The sequence below is a fragment of the Gobius niger genome, assembly GCF_951799975.1.
Source record: "Gobius niger genome assembly, chromosome: 6".
NCBI lineage: Eukaryota > Metazoa > Chordata > Actinopteri > Gobiiformes > Gobiidae > Gobius > Gobius niger.
In genome coordinates, this window is record NC_136857.1 from 24,545,496 (window position 1) to 24,565,796 (window position 20,301).

General features: G+C 40.9%; 1 protein-coding gene across 1 annotated transcript in view; it reads left to right on the plus strand.

Annotated features, from left to right (window-relative positions):
* The first annotated feature begins 1,249 nt into the window (after window positions 1–1,249).
* LOC306964843 (hydrocephalus-inducing protein-like) overlaps window positions 1,250–20,301 on the plus strand; it is a 31,477-nt gene continuing 12,425 nt past the window's right edge. Inside the window, exons 1-38 of the mRNA XM_079559003.1 lie at window positions 1,250–1,355; window positions 2,850–2,947; window positions 3,093–3,232; window positions 3,302–3,429; window positions 4,417–4,533; window positions 4,739–4,816; window positions 5,541–5,675; window positions 5,750–5,989; window positions 6,061–6,181; window positions 6,253–6,342; window positions 6,470–6,640; window positions 6,718–6,888; window positions 6,961–7,088; window positions 7,165–7,239; window positions 7,316–7,499; window positions 7,720–7,970; window positions 8,593–8,742; window positions 9,553–9,738; window positions 9,807–9,989; window positions 10,058–10,170; window positions 10,254–10,436; window positions 10,519–10,638; window positions 10,707–10,866; window positions 10,930–11,102; window positions 11,266–11,464; window positions 12,249–12,342; window positions 12,421–12,511; window positions 12,584–12,752; window positions 13,047–13,129; window positions 13,202–13,345; window positions 14,269–14,341; window positions 14,417–14,621; window positions 15,385–15,626; window positions 15,700–15,848; window positions 15,917–16,112; window positions 16,493–16,601; window positions 16,697–16,924; window positions 16,997–17,139. Of these exons, the coding sequence (XP_079415129.1) occupies window positions 1,284–1,355; window positions 2,850–2,947; window positions 3,093–3,232; window positions 3,302–3,429; window positions 4,417–4,533; window positions 4,739–4,816; window positions 5,541–5,675; window positions 5,750–5,989; window positions 6,061–6,181; window positions 6,253–6,342; window positions 6,470–6,640; window positions 6,718–6,888; window positions 6,961–7,088; window positions 7,165–7,239; window positions 7,316–7,499; window positions 7,720–7,970; window positions 8,593–8,742; window positions 9,553–9,738; window positions 9,807–9,989; window positions 10,058–10,170; window positions 10,254–10,436; window positions 10,519–10,638; window positions 10,707–10,866; window positions 10,930–11,102; window positions 11,266–11,464; window positions 12,249–12,342; window positions 12,421–12,511; window positions 12,584–12,752; window positions 13,047–13,129; window positions 13,202–13,345; window positions 14,269–14,341; window positions 14,417–14,621; window positions 15,385–15,626; window positions 15,700–15,848; window positions 15,917–16,112; window positions 16,493–16,601; window positions 16,697–16,924; window positions 16,997–17,139 (5,592 nt within the window). The 5' untranslated portion in view covers window positions 1,250–1,283. The remainder of the gene's footprint in view (window positions 1,356–2,849; window positions 2,948–3,092; window positions 3,233–3,301; window positions 3,430–4,416; window positions 4,534–4,738; window positions 4,817–5,540; window positions 5,676–5,749; window positions 5,990–6,060; window positions 6,182–6,252; window positions 6,343–6,469; window positions 6,641–6,717; window positions 6,889–6,960; window positions 7,089–7,164; window positions 7,240–7,315; window positions 7,500–7,719; window positions 7,971–8,592; window positions 8,743–9,552; window positions 9,739–9,806; window positions 9,990–10,057; window positions 10,171–10,253; window positions 10,437–10,518; window positions 10,639–10,706; window positions 10,867–10,929; window positions 11,103–11,265; window positions 11,465–12,248; window positions 12,343–12,420; window positions 12,512–12,583; window positions 12,753–13,046; window positions 13,130–13,201; window positions 13,346–14,268; window positions 14,342–14,416; window positions 14,622–15,384; window positions 15,627–15,699; window positions 15,849–15,916; window positions 16,113–16,492; window positions 16,602–16,696; window positions 16,925–16,996; window positions 17,140–20,301) is intronic.

The window sequence follows — 20,301 nt, forward strand, 5'->3', positions numbered from 1 at the left end:
TGAAGCGTTTTGCATACACATCCACGTTGGTGCAAAAAATAAAATCAAGGTTCAGTGTAAAAATGAAGTCCATGGTTTTGTGTGTACATTTCTGTACACACAAATGCAGGTCGGATTCTCCGGCTCACTGCTGGTGTGCTAGGTTTTTCCTCTTGTATTTTTGTTCCATAACCCTTTTTCAAAAATTCAAAATGACTGTCTGACTGTGAATGGTCCCACCTCAGAAGCGATGGCGTCCTTTGTAGAACGTCATGAAAGGCCAATTTGACAGAAAATTACACGGAATCCACATTTTTGCACAGATTTGGCCCCTTTAAAGGCATGTGGTCCTAAACTTTTGATCAGATGCAAAAAGGCCCAGATCAGTTTCTTTCAATTAAAGGTTTACTCAAAAATATGTTTGTCCCACTCCCATTTCTTCTTGTTGCACATGGAACAAGAAGACGTGGAACCATGTTAAGATTTTTTTTTTTTTTTTTGCCACGAGAGTTTTTACTAAGAGTTTGTGTCGCAGTGCATTTGAACGCAGCGCGGTTGCATAGTAACCAAGGTGCGCAGTGACGCGCCAGAAGTGCACTGCTTGTACAAAGGTAAGAATCGCCGAACACTCGAAGATTAAATATCTTTTCGTGTTTAATCAACACCCTGCGTTTGATTAATTTGTTGTGCAAAATATGCAGCAATGTCTTCACTTCGTCCATAAAGTAAAGTGGACATGAATATTCCACTTTTAAGTCGATCTTCGCAGCTAGCTAACTGGATCTAACAAAACGTTAGAACATCACAGTTTATTTATATTATACCTGAATAAACGGCGCTTTCGACTTCGAGGTGAAGTGGGTGTCGTGCAACTAGATTTCTTTATTGCCTTCAAACGTCACAGTAGTTTGAACTTTTTGTCTACAGGTATAAAGCAGAGAGCAGTGCAGTTTTTGAGTTTTTTTATGGTCATATTCAGTGAACTTGTGATGGTCTGACAAACATCCCTGGTTCATTGGGACTCCCAATCTACCACAGTATCTGATTTATTATAAATCTGAGTATTAAATGATTTGAAACCGTATTTCCCTGCAAAAAGCCATTTGGACCAGCTAATTGATTTTTTGTGTTAATTTTAAAGAATCTAGTGTATGACAGCGACTCACATCTTCTGTTTTGGGTAAAACAATAAAATAAAATAAAAAATATCAGTTTTGCAGCTGTTGAAAGACAAACACATTTTTGTTGCATTCCTTTATTTTTCAGGTGTTTGCTATGCAGATCAAGGGGCCAGATGTATTAAAATGACAACTCAGATTCCGAAGAAGACCAAAGTGACCAAAGAAGTCTTGAATGTGGAAGAGAAAATGACAAAGGTATTGGTCCCTAACTTAAAATGGTCAAATAAAACAGGCCTATTTGTATAGCTTACTAGGCTTTGTGCGTCCTGTGTGGGGTCATTTACTGAGAAGTGCGCGCTAGCCAAATGCACATGGCACGTCCAGTTGTGCCCGACTGTAGTGGAGGATGATAGTTAATGTTACAGACTGGACAACCGAAAGGATGCCCTTTACCTTTTTGGATTTTGATTGATTTTGACAGTTTTTTCACAACTGTTTAAGTGGTGTTTAAGTAAGTGATAAGAAATTAAACGCATGTCTCTCCCAAGACATGAGCTACTATAGATGTGGACAGCTAGCCTATACTCCAGAGCCTGGGAAAAGACTGCCATGGCACTCTGCGTGTATAGCACCTCTCTCATTTATAAAGTACAGTATTTATGTATATAGAGTACAATGTATATATTGTAAAACGGGGAAATTGAGGAGGAGCACAAAGTGTATGCATCACTGGTTGCACACAGTATATTCTTCAGTGCATGGTAGGCTACAGGAGTCCACCCCATGTTATGCACAAGTAGTCCATAACCCCACGCATCTGGTCAGCTGTGGAAAAGAAGTCAGGGCGGGCAGTACGTTGACCACCTTAACGCATGTGTCTGCCTGTCTGGAACCTCAACTATGGTCAGGAGATCTGGGTAATGACCGAAAGGCCAAAATGAATTTCCTTCGCAGGGTGGCAGGGGCGCACCCTTAGAGATAGTGTGAGGAGCTTAGTCACCTGAGGTTGGTCTAAAGTGTGCATTTTAAGGCTTTTAAAATGAACAAAACACATGGTCAAATTTATGTTTTACTTTGTAGCTTTTAGAAAAATGTAGTTGAGTAGAACTTGTTATAATTCTCTTTCCAATATAGTGGAGTGAAAGTAAAAAGTTCTTCCTATACAATACATGAGTAAATTTACTTCACTGACAACCTCTAATTATTGTTTGATTTTGCCACTCCATACAGAACTGATGGTTCTCTTTAGAAGGAAAATAATGAATATGTATTACAGTGCATTTATAGTGCTTTTCACATGGCACAGGAGCACTGGCAGCACACATCTGCAAGCAGCCTTTCACAGACATGGTCACAAAGCACTTTACATTTGTACATTCACTCCATACTCGGCGGGGTTCAGTTTCCACTGGGGGAGACTGAAAGAAAGCTGTCGTGACTGCACACATCTGCGCCAAAGATCCATCTGACCACCACCATCATTCATCCTGGCCTATTGTACATGTTTTTAGTGGTAGGGGAAACCGGAGAAACTCAAGAAAAGGATTTTAATGCTGTGATTCACCATAGCAGAACAGTGACCAGCTTCATGGTCCCACAGTTAGTTCAAGAAAAACTATTTCTATATTTATTCATTTTGATGTTTTTTTTTTTCATATATTACGCTATTAGCATTGATGTGATGGGAATGATGCATAATACCCTGCACACTCACTAAATGTCTTGGGGTTCATTTCTCTGCTGCAATAGCATGACATGGAAATAAAGCTGATAAAAGAAAATGCTCCCTGTGAGATTGGTAGCCCAGACCAAAAACGGCTCTCGAGAAGGCAGCGCATCCTCAGCAAGTAAGAACCTATATATAAACATTGTCTGGGAAATGTTATGTACACTTGAATGAATAGTGCATTTAAGATGCACTGTTACTGTTGTTACTGTAGTATTAACCATGGAAATTGAACTGACTGACTTTTCTTTTGTCTACATTTCCAGGTATCAAGTCCCTGAGTGCTATAATTTGGATTTTGGTTATGTGATCCTTGGCAGAACACCTAGCCACCCTGTGGATATCACCAACATGGGAGCTCTGCCCGGCTCACTAACGGCAAACTGTAAGAATCTAGTTGGCACCGGTAAGACATGCAAAGTTTTAGCACAACAAAGCTATTGCTGTCAGTAATTCATTTCCTTATGTGTAAAAGGTTTCACGGTTGAGTTTGAAAAAGTCAAGGACCTGCCTGTTGGCCAGAAGCACATCTTTACTGTGACCTTTGACCCTCGAGGAGCTAAACTTCCTCTGGGGGAAGTGTGTGCAGTTCTGCAAATACAGGTAATAATAACTCTTGATTTGATCTTACGATTCAAGACCTTTTCCATAAACCTTAAGTTTAGGCTTGCTGCTGCATTGCCATGTGTGCATTCTTTTGGTATAGATCAATATTTGCAATGAACATCAGTTAACTTTCTCCACATGTTCCCTCCTTACATAAACTACTTCAGATGGTTCTCTGACTTTTCTGAGGTTCTTGACCTTTTATGCTTGCTTGTGTTGGTCCTGCTTTAGAGCAGTTATAGTAGGTCACATGAGACAAACAAAAGGCCCGCGGGCCAGATCCGGCACGCGAGATGATTTCATCCGGCTTTCTGAGTATGTAAAAAAGTGAGTCTCTAGCCCATTCTTGTGCGGAGTTATGAATTTTTTAAAGAAATAACCAGAATGCTCGCTGCAGCCACTAGGGGGCAGCTTAAATTTAAAAAAGGAAAGAATTGCACACGTGTCCAGCAGAGGGCACTGACATAATAAGAGATAACATATAGCCATGTGGTAAATGGTCAGTCTGCGCTGTGGTTACAGTAATAGCTTACCACTGAGTGTGGGGTGAGTGAATAATGAACACAATATAGCACTTTGAGAAACGTGTGACACGGGCTTGTAAAGCACAATAAGTGTAAGCCGTTATTTATGTATTAGGCCACAGTCCATTACAATATTTTCGGCCCACAGCCCGTCGTGGGGGCTGAATTTTGGCCCACGACCCAAACGACATCGACACCCCTGTAAAGTAGGTGATACTCAAAGGACTAATGGTATTCTTTATAGTGAATGACTTGAAAGGTTGAGAACCACTCCTTTAGAGACAGAGAATGAAAGAGGTCCAGAATGATGAACACTTGTGAAGTTCTAAGTCCTGACCGCAAAGCAGAGTTCCAGGCGTGACAACATCCTGCACCAAGATAGATATATTTGTGATTCAAATAGAATCTGACTTAAGGCATAGATAAACCATGGCTTTACAATCTGCATGTGGTTTTCTAGGATGAGGACTGGCTGACTGTTGTCCAGTTGAAGCTGAGTGCTGTGGTAACTGTACCGGGCTGCTCAGTTTCAACAGAAAAGCTGGAGTTTGACACTATTCCATGTGGCATGTGCCAGGTAAGAGAAATCACTGCAGTGAGAAATCTGGCCCATGGCAAATGTGACTGTTGACCAATCTCTGTGTGATTACTTTTGTTTCTTCTTATATCCATATCTTATTTCACACCTGGAAATCTAGATTGTCAGTCAGTGTAGTTTTGGCCAGTTATGACCAAAAAGCGGTACTTTATTGTAACATTTCTTGATAATTCTTGATTCTTAGATGAACACAGTACAGCTGCTTAATTCTGAGCCTGTGCCTTGCCAATGGAGCATAGCAGAGGAGGTGAAACGAAAAAAGGTATAACCTTTCGTTGATTTTTATTCTTCAGTGGGCTTCTGTGAATAGCAAAATACTAATTCCGGCTTAACTGTTTCCTTAACACAATTCAGTCAATATGTTCTTACTTTTTTAAAGCTGTAAAGCTGTAATTGCAAATAAAGATGTGATCCTTTTTGCATTTTTTGTGCTGTGAAAGTCCAATGTGTTCAAAGGCGTGAAAATGTGCCCAGTGTTTGATAAAATGAGAGTTGAGTTTGGAGAAATGTATGCAAAGTCTGAATTGTGTTTCTAGTGTGTGCCTAGTATCTTATCAATTGAGAACAGTTGCTTAGCCCAAGGGTGGCACAATATATTACCAAATAAAGTTATTGTTATTACAATATTAGGTGGCACAATAACCACCACAGGAAAAAACTATGTAGCGTAAAAGTGTCTTGATCCTGATTTTTTTTTTTTTTTTTTTTTTAAGTTTATACACAATTTGAAACTAACTGCTTACAAGTTGTTTGAAACAGAGTGTTGAAATGGTTTAGCAAAATATGGTAATAATATAGTGACCACAATATTTAGGACGGTTATTAATTTTGAATGTTGCAATTTTCCTATGTCGTGCTGTCCTTACCCTGAATATGACTATGAATATGAATATGAATATGAATATGAATAACAAAACTTTATTGTCCACCATGGTGGACATTTGTCTTTGGCATCACCTTGATGTGATTTCATTCTTTGTTCATAGGTTAACAAGTTCCTCCCTGCCTACCAACAAAAGCAGCAGCCTCCTTCGGTGGTGTTTGAGATGGTGCCCAGCTCTGGTGTGCTGTCTCCTGGGCACAGAGTCAATGTTCAGATCATGTTTACCCCTTTAGAAGAGGTAGGGGACGCCGCCTAACTACTGTGTGCATTCGTAATTTCATTCCAAGCTCATTACATACAATGTCTTTGTAGGCGATTTACAGCAAAAATATTGTGGTCAGTGTAGCAGAAAGCGACCACAAAGTGTTGATTGCTGCACAGGGCAAAGGGGAAAAGCCACAACTGAACTTCTGCCCACCAGTGCTGCAGCTTGGGCCCTGTTTGCCTTTAAGCACTGATGTGGAGGCTGTGATTACTGTTAAGAATCCATGCTCCTTTCCTATTGAGTTTTATTCCCTAGAACTTGACAAGCAGTATCTTGAAGAAGAGGAGGTGTGTATGTGTAGTAATGTTGCTTGCTGTCTGGTGAGTATGAAATGGTCCTTTATTATTATGTTTTGCAGGTCCTCCGTTTGATGCAAGGTTATGACAAGAAAAACAGGCTGCAACTGCCACCTAGAAATCCTGGAGAAGGACTTCCTCGAGAAGTACTTGACGCTTACCAACAATTCTCTTCGAACCACGGTATTATTAGCCAATGCACAATCAGTTATGTTTGTGGTGCCACATTAGTCAACCTGTCCATCTTTCTGCAGACAATGATGCAGAATGTCATATACAGAAGAGACAAATAGATGGTTTTGAAAATAAAATACCCTCTACAGCAGTGGAGCTGCCCACATTCTGTAAGTCCAACTTCAAAATATATTTTGTTACTGAAGTAGCTACTAATGTCTCAAGGTAATTTATATTCACTGCTTAGAAGTTATTTTTTGAGCAATTAAGGCCAGCCTATGTCTTTGCTCTGTGCAGTGCTTTCAGAATTGAACAGAGAAGGGTCATATAAAGAACTAGGTTTACTGTCCTTGGACCCAGTATACAAAGCCATTGCTTTCCATATGGGTCTTGACCTGTCCCCTGACCTCCTGGCTGCTCTCAACCGCAGGGGTATCGCCATCATTGTGTACGGAGCCCCAAAGACTGGTTAGAATCTACTGTCCACACTTGTTTCTTCAGTTAAATCCTGACAAACTAGACGTACAATTATGCTTTCTTCAAAGATATCAGCAGCACAGCGGCGTCTCTGGCTCAGCACTATAAGGGCGCTTTAATAAATGTCGATGCTGTGGTGACAAAGGCACTGGTCAATGGGACCTCTCCAGCAAGCCTGACTGCCAGACAGCTCTTTGACCAGGCTGCTGCAGAGTATTTAGCAAGTGTGGGTGACACATGTAAGTCATATATATATATAACTTCTGATTTGTTTTCCAATTATCTCAATATTAATAGCTGCCTCTGTTTAGTTGTTCAGACAAATAGCCCAGGATCTGCAGCATCAGAAGTCCTCGACAGGGCTCCAAGCTCTGCTGGTGTCTCTTCTTACAATGGAGAACCAACAGACATAGAAACTGCACACATTGCTCTTTGCTGGGTATTGTCTTTTCGATTGGTGGTCTATACCTTAATTTGTTGTAACAAACAAGAGCAGTACATTTATTTGTCTTTAGGCTGGAGATGAGGCCACACTCAAAACTGCCCTGCCTGAACCTGTACTAATTGACATTTTAACTGAAAGATTTCAAGTAGGTTTTACATGTAATTTTCTTTTTACATATTTTTGTTTATTGCAAAAATAACTAACCTTGTGCTGTATCTCAGTCAAGTGATTGTAATCGTGGCATAGTCATCAATGGGCTGAAGTCTGTGTTTACTGCATCAGTAACAAACACTTTGCAAGTTGTCCTTAAGGCCCTCCACAACAGGAAACACATCTATGTTGTGAACTTGACTGACTCCTATTCTGCACTGCTGAGCAGAGAGAAGGCACAGAGAGAGACTGAGGGTAAACTCTTCTTACCATTAGAATTGCCACTACGTTTTTCAAATGTTTAATGTCTAACTTATTTTTAATGTGACTTATTGGCTGTGTACAATGGCCCATGTGGGCAATAAATATTATTTTTGTTTTTGTTGCTGATGAAGGACCCAAGCGTCCTGTAATTTAGTTTCGATGTCCTGCACATCAAATGAATAAATTCTGCCTCTGTCGTCCTCTCTGGCAGAAGCCCAGCAGCGGGTGGCTGAAAGTGAGAGGCTGTGGCTACAGGAGTTAGATGAGGAAGAGTGCAAGGCCTTGCCAGAGGAGATGAAACGCTTGATTGAGCAACAGAGGCTGAGACTAGACCCAAAAAGACTGTCCAAAGAGCAGGTGCAGCAAAGACAGCAGGCTGACCTGAAACAGCCCAAAACGCTGGATCTGGGCTTGGGTAAGGGACACCAAAACCACAAGGATCCACCCATAGATGTCAACATGGTAAGTATGTATTGAATTCATTTGACTAATGAAAACTTATGTTTTTGCAACAACAACTAAAGTTTCTGTTTTAAAAGGAGACCTTTCTGTAGTAAAGTCAATTCTGTTCAAAAGAGCAAAATTTAATGTGCCTGATGCTCTGACAAAGAGAAAGAGAAAGTGAATGTTTGGGAATTGTTTGCTAACCATGAATGGTCTTAATACGAGAATGTTTTGAAATATAAATTAAAGTGGTTGATGCTTTGTTTCAATAGATACAGACGGCATTGGGCCATACAAAGGGAGCGTGGCTCAGCCGAGGGGGAAGAAATATTTTTTTATGCAGGATGGGCTGTTGAACCATTTTGCTCTTCTCCATGTCTCGGTATCTTTATTTAGTAGAAACATATTCATAATTCAGCATTTGTGAAAGAAATAGTGGAGTAATGGGAGAAAGTTTAGTTTTTTTTATCTTCTTTGTTTTCACCCTCTGGCTGCATCGAACATGACTAAGGGGCAATTCCAAAAATGTCGTCTGTATCTATTGTATTTAGTGTCTTATCAATTTGGAAAAACTAATAAGTGTAATTGCTCTGATTTGCAAACAAAATCCAGTTTTCTGTAAAGTGTGTTTGTCCTTTAGTCACTGGTGAATGAGTTCCGTGCTTATGATGAAAGTCAAGCCCAAGTGGATCATATCCTGCAGCACTGGGAGCGGCTCCAGGGTGTCCTGCTGGTGCCTGTCCCCGGGGAAGATGTTCCTGGTTATGAAGAGTCCACCACAAAAAAAAATGTAACTTTCTAGTTAAATGTAATGTACATATAGGATGAACAGATAAATTTGTTCTTAATCATAACTGAACATTTTCATCTGGAATAACAAGCTCTAAGGGCAGTCGTGCATAACAATCCTTCTCAAGGAGAATTACATACTGTATCTTTAAATACTGTTTCTTCTTTAAAATGAACATAACCATTTGGTAGATAATCATCGCATTAGGATAGCGTTAGTGGAAGTGTCTAAATCAAACTTTCACAGGTTTATGCTGCTGCTCTCAGAGGTGCAGTTTCTGTGTCAGTCTGTCCCAGCCCCCATGTCCTCCATATAGGGGAGGCAACTGTTATACCTCAGCGCCAACTCTGAGTGCCCACTCCCTGTTTCACTACATGTCACACTTACTGTACGTAAATGTGCCCGAGTTAGCATAAAAAGCACATATTCATCGGTAGTCACTTAATTTGGCAGATGTCAAGGCCAGCCTAAAACTGCATGATTGTATAATTGTCAAATTTAGAGAGAAAAAAAGTAAAGTTAAAGACAGAATTAAAATCATGCAATAATTTGCAGAATACAATATAGTTAGTTAGTGACTTCAGTTTGTTTCCACAGATAGAGTGTTTTTGAAGCTCTAAATTCTCAACTGAAGAAGTATAAAGTAGCTGTAGGAGCACTGCATCCAGTGTCCTCTTTACCGCTGTCACCCCCTTCCTGGCTTTAGGTGTCAAGTTAATGTAGCTTAAGAACGCACTTAAACACATTCATGAATGAGGCCCAGTGAAAAATTATATCACTTACTACAAGACAATTTCTCTGCTTTCACAGGCTCTAGTTGGAAAAGGCAAAGGAAAGAAAGGTCCTAAACCTCCGTCACGACTCAGGCAAATTGAAACTACTGAAGATAAGTTGTGTCCAGCAAATGTCATCCCGCACCTTGCAATAAATCAGAAGGAAAAAGACTGTAGTGTCTTAGATTTTCTGCTCAGAAACTCCCTGCCCTCAGCAGATGAGGTATGCCCATGTATTACAGTCTGTAACACTTGTTTGAACTAAATGTGTATTTTCTTCTTTCTTTTTAGATTTTAGATGACATGGGTTTGGGGCCTTGTGGTCCTCCTATTCCCCCTCCTGTTATATTCGCTTTAGTTCCATTTCCCCCAAACAGAACTCAGAGGCAAGTAAAGGAATGCTTCACTTTCCTGACACCCTCAGATCATGAAGCGTCTGAGAGAAAAGAGGAGCCTCCAGTAGGCCCAGTAAAGGTAGTCATTTGTCAAAGAAAGTTGTCATATCTCTTGCTGCAACGTCATCACATGTGTTCTCTCTAAAGCCCAAAACACCCGGTAAAGTCAGAGCTGCAAAGGGAAGTCTGTGTATGTCTCTGACCTCACTGTCCGCTGAAGACCAGCAGCAACACACTGTTAAGCTCAAACGCAACCAGAGGCAAAGAACATTTTACTCACTACACTGTCTTTGGTCTCCTGTATTGACTCATTGTGTGTTTTTGCATTTATTCATACGTACAGTTTGACCAATTTCCGCTGGGCTGTCCCTGCTAATGATGAGATCACCTTGAGGTTGTGGTTCTACTCAGAAACCCCAGGGATTTTTGAGCAGACCTTTCACTTTGAAATGGCGGGTACTCAGATACAGTGGCAGCTTCTCTGCAAGGGAACTTGTGCATATCCTTCCATCTGCAAAGACTACATGTGTGTGCACATACTTAAAATGGAGACAATCTTTACAGCGATGTCCTTTGGTTGACAAATGTTTTATCCCCATTGGTTGCAGGACTCTTTTTGCCAATAGTAGCAAGGCACCACATGTAAAGGACGACCTCCAGAAAACCTACATTATAAATCCTGGATATTTTGAGTTCGGACCATTACTTTCCAGCAAAACTAGAGATAGGTACAAAGAATATAGTCATGAAATATAAGCAAACCTTGCAAATGTTTTATTTATGTGTGTTTTTGTAGATACAAACAAAACAAGTACCCAGGTAATATGGAAAGACTTGCCATTTGTAACACTTCAGGGCTGGAGGTTGACGTCCAGTTCAGCTTCCAAAATGACACTCAGGCCTCAACATATCTGCTCGAGCCCCCCGCCATGACTCTTAAACCAGAGGAGAAGCAGGTATTGTTCATTAGCTTGTACTCACTGTATGAATAAAACTCACATTTTTGTTTTGTTCCCAAGGATTTGATGATATGGGCCTATCCTACCAAGCAGGGGCAAATTAAGGATAGTATTGTGTGTAAAATTAAGGATAATCCTGAGAAAGTTGTTATTGATGTTTCCTGCTGGGGGGTTCGGCCAGAGCTGGAGCTAGATGCCAAAACCCTGTCCTTTGACAAAACTGTAATACACAGGTACTTTTTATAAAGCTTATTTTGTGACTGTAGGTCCTAATAAATATAAGTGTGCTGTGTTTATGTTAGGTACAGTTTTTTCAAACAAGGGAAAAACTGTATTTATTGTGAAATCATCAGCAATTCTACAGATATGTGCCAGTAACTACATTTCTTTTCTTAGGCGAGTCAGTCGTACAGTGAGCCTGCACAACAAGACAGCCCTCCCTGTTTCCTGGAGGCTCCAAGGAATCGATGAGCTGGGGGATTTGTTCACTGTGCCACAGGATCAAGGCATTGTTGCGCCTCATTCCACGTTCCCCTTAAATTTACACTTTAGAGCCCAAAAGCCTTTACACATTAAGAAGAGCCTGCGAATAGAGGTGCGCTGTCTACAACTACTGCTACTGCTCATTCATTGTCCTATAAATGTGTTTTCAATGACATCATGCATACTTTTGGTGGCCAGTTTGAATACCGAAGTAGCATTATGCAGCACTACAACAAGTAACAATATCTCTACTCAGGATGAAAATGAAAGACAACTGATTGACTGTCATTTTTAGCATCAAAGAGGAAACAGAAAACCTTTCTCTGGGATTTTTACAGTTTGTCATGTCAACAGAGTCTCAGTCTGAGTCAAGATGTTAGCATGCAATTGGTTAGCTGTCAACCAACTGTCAATGGCTTCAACATGATAAACACATGTGTGGCTGACTTTTATGAACACTGAGGAAATACTACAGTAACAGCTCAGCTCTTACCTCTGTCACATGTTGTAGCCAAGGTTTGGAGTGAACCGCACTCCAAGGTGTTGAAGCTAAATGCTAACCGGTAGCATGCTAACATCATTAACACTGACTCACTGGTCTCTGGGGCCGTGTTTTTACTGTTATCTTGAGTTATGATTACAAGTACATAAAAATGCCACTGTGAATCAGTTGTCTTTCTTTTATATCCTGAGTAGTGATATTGTTACATGTTGCAGTACAGCATGATTCTACTTCGGTATTCAAAATGGACGCCATAACAATAAAAGTCACATGACTGAAAGGCATGTATAGAGCTCAGGATTGTGTTGTCAAAACCTTTAGGATTTCAGGAATTAGTGGTTCTGTATTTTATGATTATATTCCAATTACTAATAGATATACTACTTTAATGCAGGTTTCAGATGTGGAGAAAATTGTGGGCATTGTTCAAACTGAGACTGTTACAGTCACAGCTGAGGCCTACGATGTGTCCATAAGTATAGAACCAGGTAACCCACTCTCTGAAAGTGACTACACAACTGGAATTGTATATTTTAGACCGCTAGATTCTTTGTTTCTCTTGACAGATTGTCTGAATCTTGGAATCCTTAAAGTGTTTGATGAAGCAAAAACAAGTCTCAGAATAAGAAACCATGGAAAATATGAAATTGCCTACAAGTAAGATTGTGCCCTGTTATTCTCTAAAATTATGTCAATGTAGCTCAACTGCACACTTCATCTTATTCCAAGGTTTACCCTGGAGCAAACCCATCCAAAACAACCACAACTGGAGTCTCTATTCAGCATTGCACCTCAAAGTGGCAAAGTGATGCCTTGTGACAAGTCAGTAACTGTGCATATAACCTTCAAGCCAAGGTCTGAGATCCGCATTGAAGAGCAGCCTATACTTCTCTGTCAGGTCAGCCCTTACACTATCAGTGGTGTGGCTTTTCACAAGACACGGACAGACTCAAAGGCTTTATTGATTGTTCTCGATATAAAAGACTCTTCTCTGAATTTAAACACTGTCACACCTTCTATATTTATTTTCTCCTTGTTAATACATTTTGACAGTGGTGTGTAGAAGTTTTCAATTTCTACATATAAGTAAATGTGCTTTTCCTCAAGCAAAAGCATAAAAAAATAATTACAATGTAAATGTACTTTTTTTTTTTTTTCAATTGTCTCCAATTACATTTTCTTTTTTCTGCAGGTTATTGAACCTCATACTGGGGAAAGAGGAGAAACTATTGCCACTTTAGTAACTAGGGTTTCAGTTCAAGCTGTCTTCTCAAGGTTTGATGGTTCTCTTTTATTTCTCTCATATTGGTAGTGTATATAATTCTTGTGTGAAATGAATGTCTGCAGGTACAAAGTCACTCCTGCCCGTGAAATTAACTTCGACCCCATGGTGTTAGGGAGCAAGAAAACCTACAGTCTAATAATCGAAAACAATGGGGTTTTTGAGACATTGTTTTCAATCTCAAACCCTGATTTACATGAGCGGGCAGCGTAAGTTACACACTGAAACACATACACATCTCAAATTACACTTATGCTCTTTGGTGCTTTAGTTTTTTACTTTTTCTCGTGTGTGTTTTGTTTTTGTCCATGGCTGAATTTGCCTGTGATGTTTGTTACATTTTGTTCCAAATCTGAAAATGTTGCTTTTTATTAAATGTTTATATGTATGAACATAGACCAGCAACACTGTTAAATAAACCTCAGCTGGAACCAAAATGAATTGTTCGCAACAATCTGTAGCTTGAAATAATCAGCTTGACTTTTTCTTTAATGTATATTTTTAATGTTGTTTTATTTATATACATTTACCCTGAAACTGACTGATGCACATGTCATACACAGAACATGTTGCACAGAGAGATAACTTTATCAAAAAGGGACAAAAATCTTTAACAAATAATTCGATTGATATTACTTGAATGGGCTGTTACAAATGAAACTATCCACCATGTTTAGAGGTACTAGCAAACAAAGTCCATTGACTACATAGGCTGCATTACTGTCGCTATTAGCACTTTAAAATGAGAGAAAGAACCGCACAGCAACTCTGTTAGCTGCCACATACATTTAACACAGTGTCCAAATGCTGTGAATTATTTGAACAATTACTCAATTTTCTATTTTCTATTGTGGAATTCACTGGGAATCCTAGGAATCTTAGCCATTGTAATGACACAATCCCAACCTCAATAAATATAAATGACAAATACTTTACCTGAAGATACTGAGTGAAATGTTTGCAAAAAACAAAAACACAAAACACACACAATAAAAAACAACCTAAATAAAAGAGGTCCTTAGTCAACGTATTTGCCTTAGCTTAATTTGGCCAGTCGACTTCTAAAATACTTTCAATTCAGTGGAGACATTTATTATCCATTATTTGTTTGTCTCTTCTTTGATCATTTTAGAAGCAAGAAACCACTCAATGTTGTCAATCCTGGAGGCAAAATGAATATCCAAAAAGACTCAAACTTAAAGCAGGTAAGCCTTCATCGGTAAACATACTCACTGTTACAGTTCCCAGGTTTTTCATAAGAACATTGTGTGTGTGCTTAGAACCGGATCACTATGGGGGTGTTCTCTCTGCACCCCTGTAATGGAGTAATGCTGCCTGGCGCTCAACAAGTGGTGACTGTGGACTGTACTGCAGATCAGCTGGGCAAATGGGATAAGACTTTGATCATAGACATTTGTGACCGTCACCCCTCAGACCATCCGGATGGGATACCGTACAGACTGCTGGCTGAAGTTTACAAGACTGGTACCATACCCTATGTGCTTTAGAAACAAATAGAGAGCCACACTGTGGAAGATGCAGGTTACATGTTTAAAGCCCAAGAGCTGATTGCTACATAAAAAAATATACCAGTGACACAGAATATGCTCTTAATGCTCTTCAGTGGGCCCCAGAACAAAGAATTTTGCTCAGCTTTTCACCAACAATATGTATTATTGTGGTGGGTTACAAAGTGAAGCATTTGAAAGAGGATCTACAGTATAGTATTCAAAAGCGAATTATACAAAGTCATCTTTTCTGAGCTTTTAACCATGTCATCACACACCTGGAGTGCGGTAATTTGCTTCATTCGCATCGCTTCGAAACAAACGCCGAACCCATTGTGAGCAGTTCTGCACATAAACTGCATTTTGTCACAACAGTTAGAAAAAGATGACTGCTTGTACTGTGTAATATTTTGAAAATTACAAAATCACACTGCTGCCTCCAGAGGCTGCACAGACAAATACAGTCCTTACAGATAAAATGCGTTCATCACCATCAGGTCTTTAAGCCACAATTTTAAGCTTGATATGCTCACTTTAAATCTCATGTATAACTGTCTGTAGTCAAAACAAAGATAGGCGGGTGATGTCCCACTCCCAACAAACTTACAAATCAGGTCGGAGCAGAGTCGAGCTTGCTCACAGTATTTAATGTTTTTAATGTTTGTATTTTATCTGTTGAGTGAAATGTTGCACATTGTATGACCTCACAAATGGTGTCTGTTTTTTCTTTTCTTTTTTAGGAATAGTGTCAGACATGAGCTCCATCTTTGAAGAGCACTTCCTGTGTCAGAACAGCAAACAGCTGTCGTCCGAGCAGTTCGCCGATGCTGAAGGCATTTATGTCATAGAAGAAAACAAGTTCATTTTCAACAAAATTCTAGCGGGACAGACTACAAAAGCACGCATCAAACTTACAAATGACACCAAAATTGCTTGCTTTCTCAACATGGCCATTAAATATATTGGCCCAAAGCTGGAGAAGGTCATTTTTTACTGTAATATTATACAGTTGTTTAATACGAACCATGATTCAGTATCTTTATATCCCCCAATAGACATCACATCAGGGGGACATTTTTCAACTGTCTCCTACGACACTGTCCATACCTGGTCAGTCGCACCGTTTTGCTGAGATCACCTTCTCTCCGCTTGTGGGCACAACTTACCATGGTGTATTTGAGGCGTCAATGGAGGGAGCCAACAGGTATTATGCTGTTTTATCACCCAAATATGGGCTTACCTCACTCAGCTTGTGTCTTTCTTTATATTAAGGATAACGCCCATAGGTAAAAACAAGGTGCTAGAGTTTGACGTACTGGGAGAGGGGATCCTGCCACGTGTTTGTGTCATTCGTCCTGCCCTTAAAAACAGTTCGGGTGAGCCACTTCTGCGGTTTCAGCGTGCTTTGATTGGGCAGAGAAGAACGCAGTCAATTGTACTGCTAAATGATGGGAACGCACCTACTCAGGTAAGACTGCCCTTAACCTCTTACCCCCCACCTGAGCCGAGCACAAATTCTCCTATTCGGCTTTACCAAAATCTAAAAGCTTCTCAACTTGAAAGCAACAGTGTTAACGCCTCATTTGAAAGCTATGACCCACAAAAGTGATCGTAACTTTTTTTTTTTTTTACATGTTTTCGTCACGTATTTTTCATGTTTTTGTCACTTTCGTCATGTTTTCATCACACTTTTGTTACTTTTCGTCCTCATTTTGCTCGTTATTTTCAAGAAGCTTTCAGATTTGGGTAAAGCCAAACTGGAGAAAATGTGCTCGGTTGGGGGTGAAGAGAGTAAACCAATTACTGGACATAAATGTTGTCATAAGCTATGATCATTGATGTTATTAGGTACTGATGGACATGCCTGACAAAGATGGAGTGTTTTCCCTCCAGGCAGCACCAGGCAACAGCTGTACTTCCATAAATACTGTACTACTTGAGACCAGCTCTTCCCCAGGTACACGTAAATACTTTCTAATGGAAAAAATAACAGTTTTAGCGTTGCATCAAAGCTAACTACGAGATCTGGTCACATTTGTTTTTCTTTTGCAGAACCCCAATCTGCATACAGAGCCATTTCCCAACTAAATGTGAATGAAAAGGCTGAATTTGAAATCTGTTTTTGCTCCAAAATGGCCCAGAAATGTTTTACCAATGTGTGCGTGGAAGACAACCACGAGGTCATTACGATATCCGTTTTTGGAGAGGCCTTCGAAGAAGTTGTCTCTCTGGAGAACATCAGGCGGCTGTTTCTTGAGTCTAATCAAATTGTCGACGATGGTTAGTTCATCAAGATAAAAGATTAACTCATTTTGAGCTTTGAAAACAAAAATGTCATTGATTGATCAACAGGAAATTATGAAGTTGCGGATTTTGGTCACTGCCATGTGAATGCGCCATATGAAGAAAGCTTCACCATGGTCAACCACAGCAAAGACAAAGTGCTGAGGTTTGAGTGGCCTCCAGCGGGACCTCAAGTCAGTTTCTCTCCACAGGTAAACCCAAACTCTAAAAGGCTTCATTCAGATGTTACAGGAACACTTTTGGTTTGGCTTGTTGATATTGGGGAATGATATTGTTCCAGATCTACATATGAAGCACTTGGCCAAATTGCTTTCATACTAGAAATACATGTCAATGTCAATGTCAGCTTTATTTGTATAGCACGTTTACAACAACACTAGGTGCCCAAAGTGCTTCACATACAGGTACACAATATAAAATTACAGTACAAAACAACAAGAGAAGCACACACAATAGAGTTATGATGCAGCTCAGCTTAAATTGAACGCCAACGCAAACAGATGTGTTTTAAGGGCAATCTTAAAGTTTTCTATGGTTGGAGCAGCTCTGACATTTGGGGGGAGACTGTTCCAGAGTTTGGGAGCAGCCACACTAAACGCTCGATCTCCTCGCGTCTTTAAACGGGATCTGGGCACGTTCAAAGACAGCTGGTTCGCAGACCTTACTGATCTGACTGGGGCATAAACGGACAAAAGCTCAGAGAGATAAACAGGAGCAGATCCATGAAGACATTTAAACACAAGCATCGAGATCTTAAAGTCGATTCTATAGCTGACAGGCAGCCAATGGAGGGAGGCCAGCACAGGGGTAATATGTTCCCGCCGCCCTGTCCTTGTCAGTAAGCGTGCAGCAGCGTTCTGGACTTGTTGTAGGTTGAGTGAGGATTTGTCCCGCCCACAATAGAGCGAGTTACAATAGTCAAGACGCGACGATATGAACATATGAATAACTCGCTCAAAATCGCTGTGCGGAAGATAAGCTTTCACTTTACTTAGAATTCTAAGCTGGAAGAAGCTGCCTTTTATCACAGAATTGATTTGTTTGTCGAATTTGAAGGTGTTTAAAGGTTTCTGGCAGAGGCTCGAAGATGAGGAGCCATAGAGCCAAGAACCTCATGCGGGTCATTTTCAGATTTGCTGTTGTTAAAAACAATAACTTCTCTATTTTTCTCGTTAAGACTTAGGAAGTTCTGGGCCAACCAAGTTTTTACTTCTTGAAGACACTTTAAGAGGAATTCAATTCACCTTATTCCGTCCCACCCACTTTTGCCACTTTTTGCGTTGTCTCGGCACTTCCATTGTCCAGACACTTCTGGTCGAGCGCGAAGCCCGTTCATTTTAACGGAGAACGAGGGAAAATATTCTCCGCTCAGATCTGATGTTTATTCGATTGATTTGTGTAAAATGGCCAATGTTCATTTACACCAACATGTCAACACGGCACCGTTTCTCTGCGCGGCCTGAAAACGGCTTTGTTTTCGTGTAGTGACTGATTTTATGTGGACTTCTCCAGTCCCATGTTAACACATAGGAGAAAAGGGGCGGGCACAATTCATGGTGGCGCCCACGCGAGCCTCCGGAATAAGGTGAGGGTTTTGCTGGAATGTATATAAATACATACATTAAATGAGTTTAGACGTGAAACATGCAAACACCGCATTGACTGATTGTGCGGCAACAATGGCTCTCTTGATGGAACTAATTACCTTCTTACTGAACTGAGCTCATTTTCTCCAGTTCAGCTTTACCCAAATCTACAGTGGAGAGCAACTGTGCAAGACTTACAAAAGTGATCATAACTTTTCGTCACTTTTTTGTCTGTTTTTGTTTCCCTTTTCATTGTGTTTTCGTTTCTTTACTGTCATGATTTTGCGTTTTCGTACTTGTTTTCATCACTATTTTTATGCTTTTTTTTCAAGAAGCTTTTAGATTTGGATAAAGTCAAACTGGAGGAAATGCGCTCGGTTAAGGCGGGGGTTAAGAGGTTAAAGTGAGGAAAGTCACAGGTTGACTCTTTGCCCGAGGGACCTGTACTAGTCAAAGACTAGAAAGTAGAGTCACATTCTTTTCAGCTAGGGCCAACCTGTCCCGTGGCATCAAAAAAGCCAAGAAGCAGTTCTCCAAAAAAATAACGGATCACTTCAGAGACAGCAGAGACACTCGGAGTCTGTGGGAGGGCCTAAAGACCATCACAGACTACAGGGCTCCCCCACAGACCTGTGACAGTAACACTGCTCTGTTGAACGCGCTGAATCAATTCTTCGCTCGCTGAACAGAACCCCAGCACAAAAGTCAACACCCCCTCCAGAAGACCAGGTGCTGAAGCTATCTCCAGAGAGTGTGAGAAGATCTCTGAGCAGGATCAATGCACGCAAAGCACCGGGTCCAGACAACATACCAGGTCGTGTGCTGAAAGTTTGTGCTGATGAACTCACTGAAGCCTTCACAGACATTTTTAGCACATCTCTGCAGCAGACTGTGGTCCCAACATGCCTCAAAGCAACGACCATCATTCCGGTGCCAAAGAAGTCACCACCCTCCTGCTTTAACGACTACCGCCCACTCCTACGTTAGAATGCTGTTTTTAGACTTTAGCTCAGCATTCAACACTATAATCCCACAGCAGCTAATACACAAACTGCTCCACCTGGGGATCAACACATCACTGTGCAACTGGCTGCTGGACTTTCTGACGGGGAGACCACAGGCTGTATGTGTCGGCAGCAAGTCCTCCAGAACCAGCACACTGAACACAGGGGCTCCCCAAGGCTGTGTGCTGAGCCCCCTCCTGTTCACTCTGCTGACCCATGACTGCACTCCAAAGTACGACTCAAACCTCTTCATCAAGTTTGCAGATGACACAACAGTGGTGGGCTTCATCAGCAACAGAGACGAGTCAAACTACAGGAGTGAGGTGAGCAGTCTGGCCATGTGGTGCACACAGAACAATCTCTCTCTAAATGTGGAGAAACAAAAGAGATTGTCTTCTCCACATTTAGAGAGACTTTCAAAGAGCGCGAGTCCCAGCCTCCGTTATGTGCAACTTCTACAGGGGGACAATAGAGAGCATCCTGACCAGCTCCATCACTGTGTGGCACGGCGCCAGCACTGCCTCCTGCCGAAGGAACCTCCAGCGCATCGTGGGAGCTGCGGAGAATATCTGCGGCACCCTTCTCCCCTCTATTAAGGAGATGTTCTCCACCCGTCTCACCCGCAAAGCCATCAAAATTGCCAGGGACCTTTCGCACCCATTACATAGTCTATTCAAGGTTTTGCCTTCAGGGAGGAGACTGCGGAATCTACGAGTCAGTTCCAGTCGACTGAGGAACAGTTTCGTACACAGGGCCATCGGGA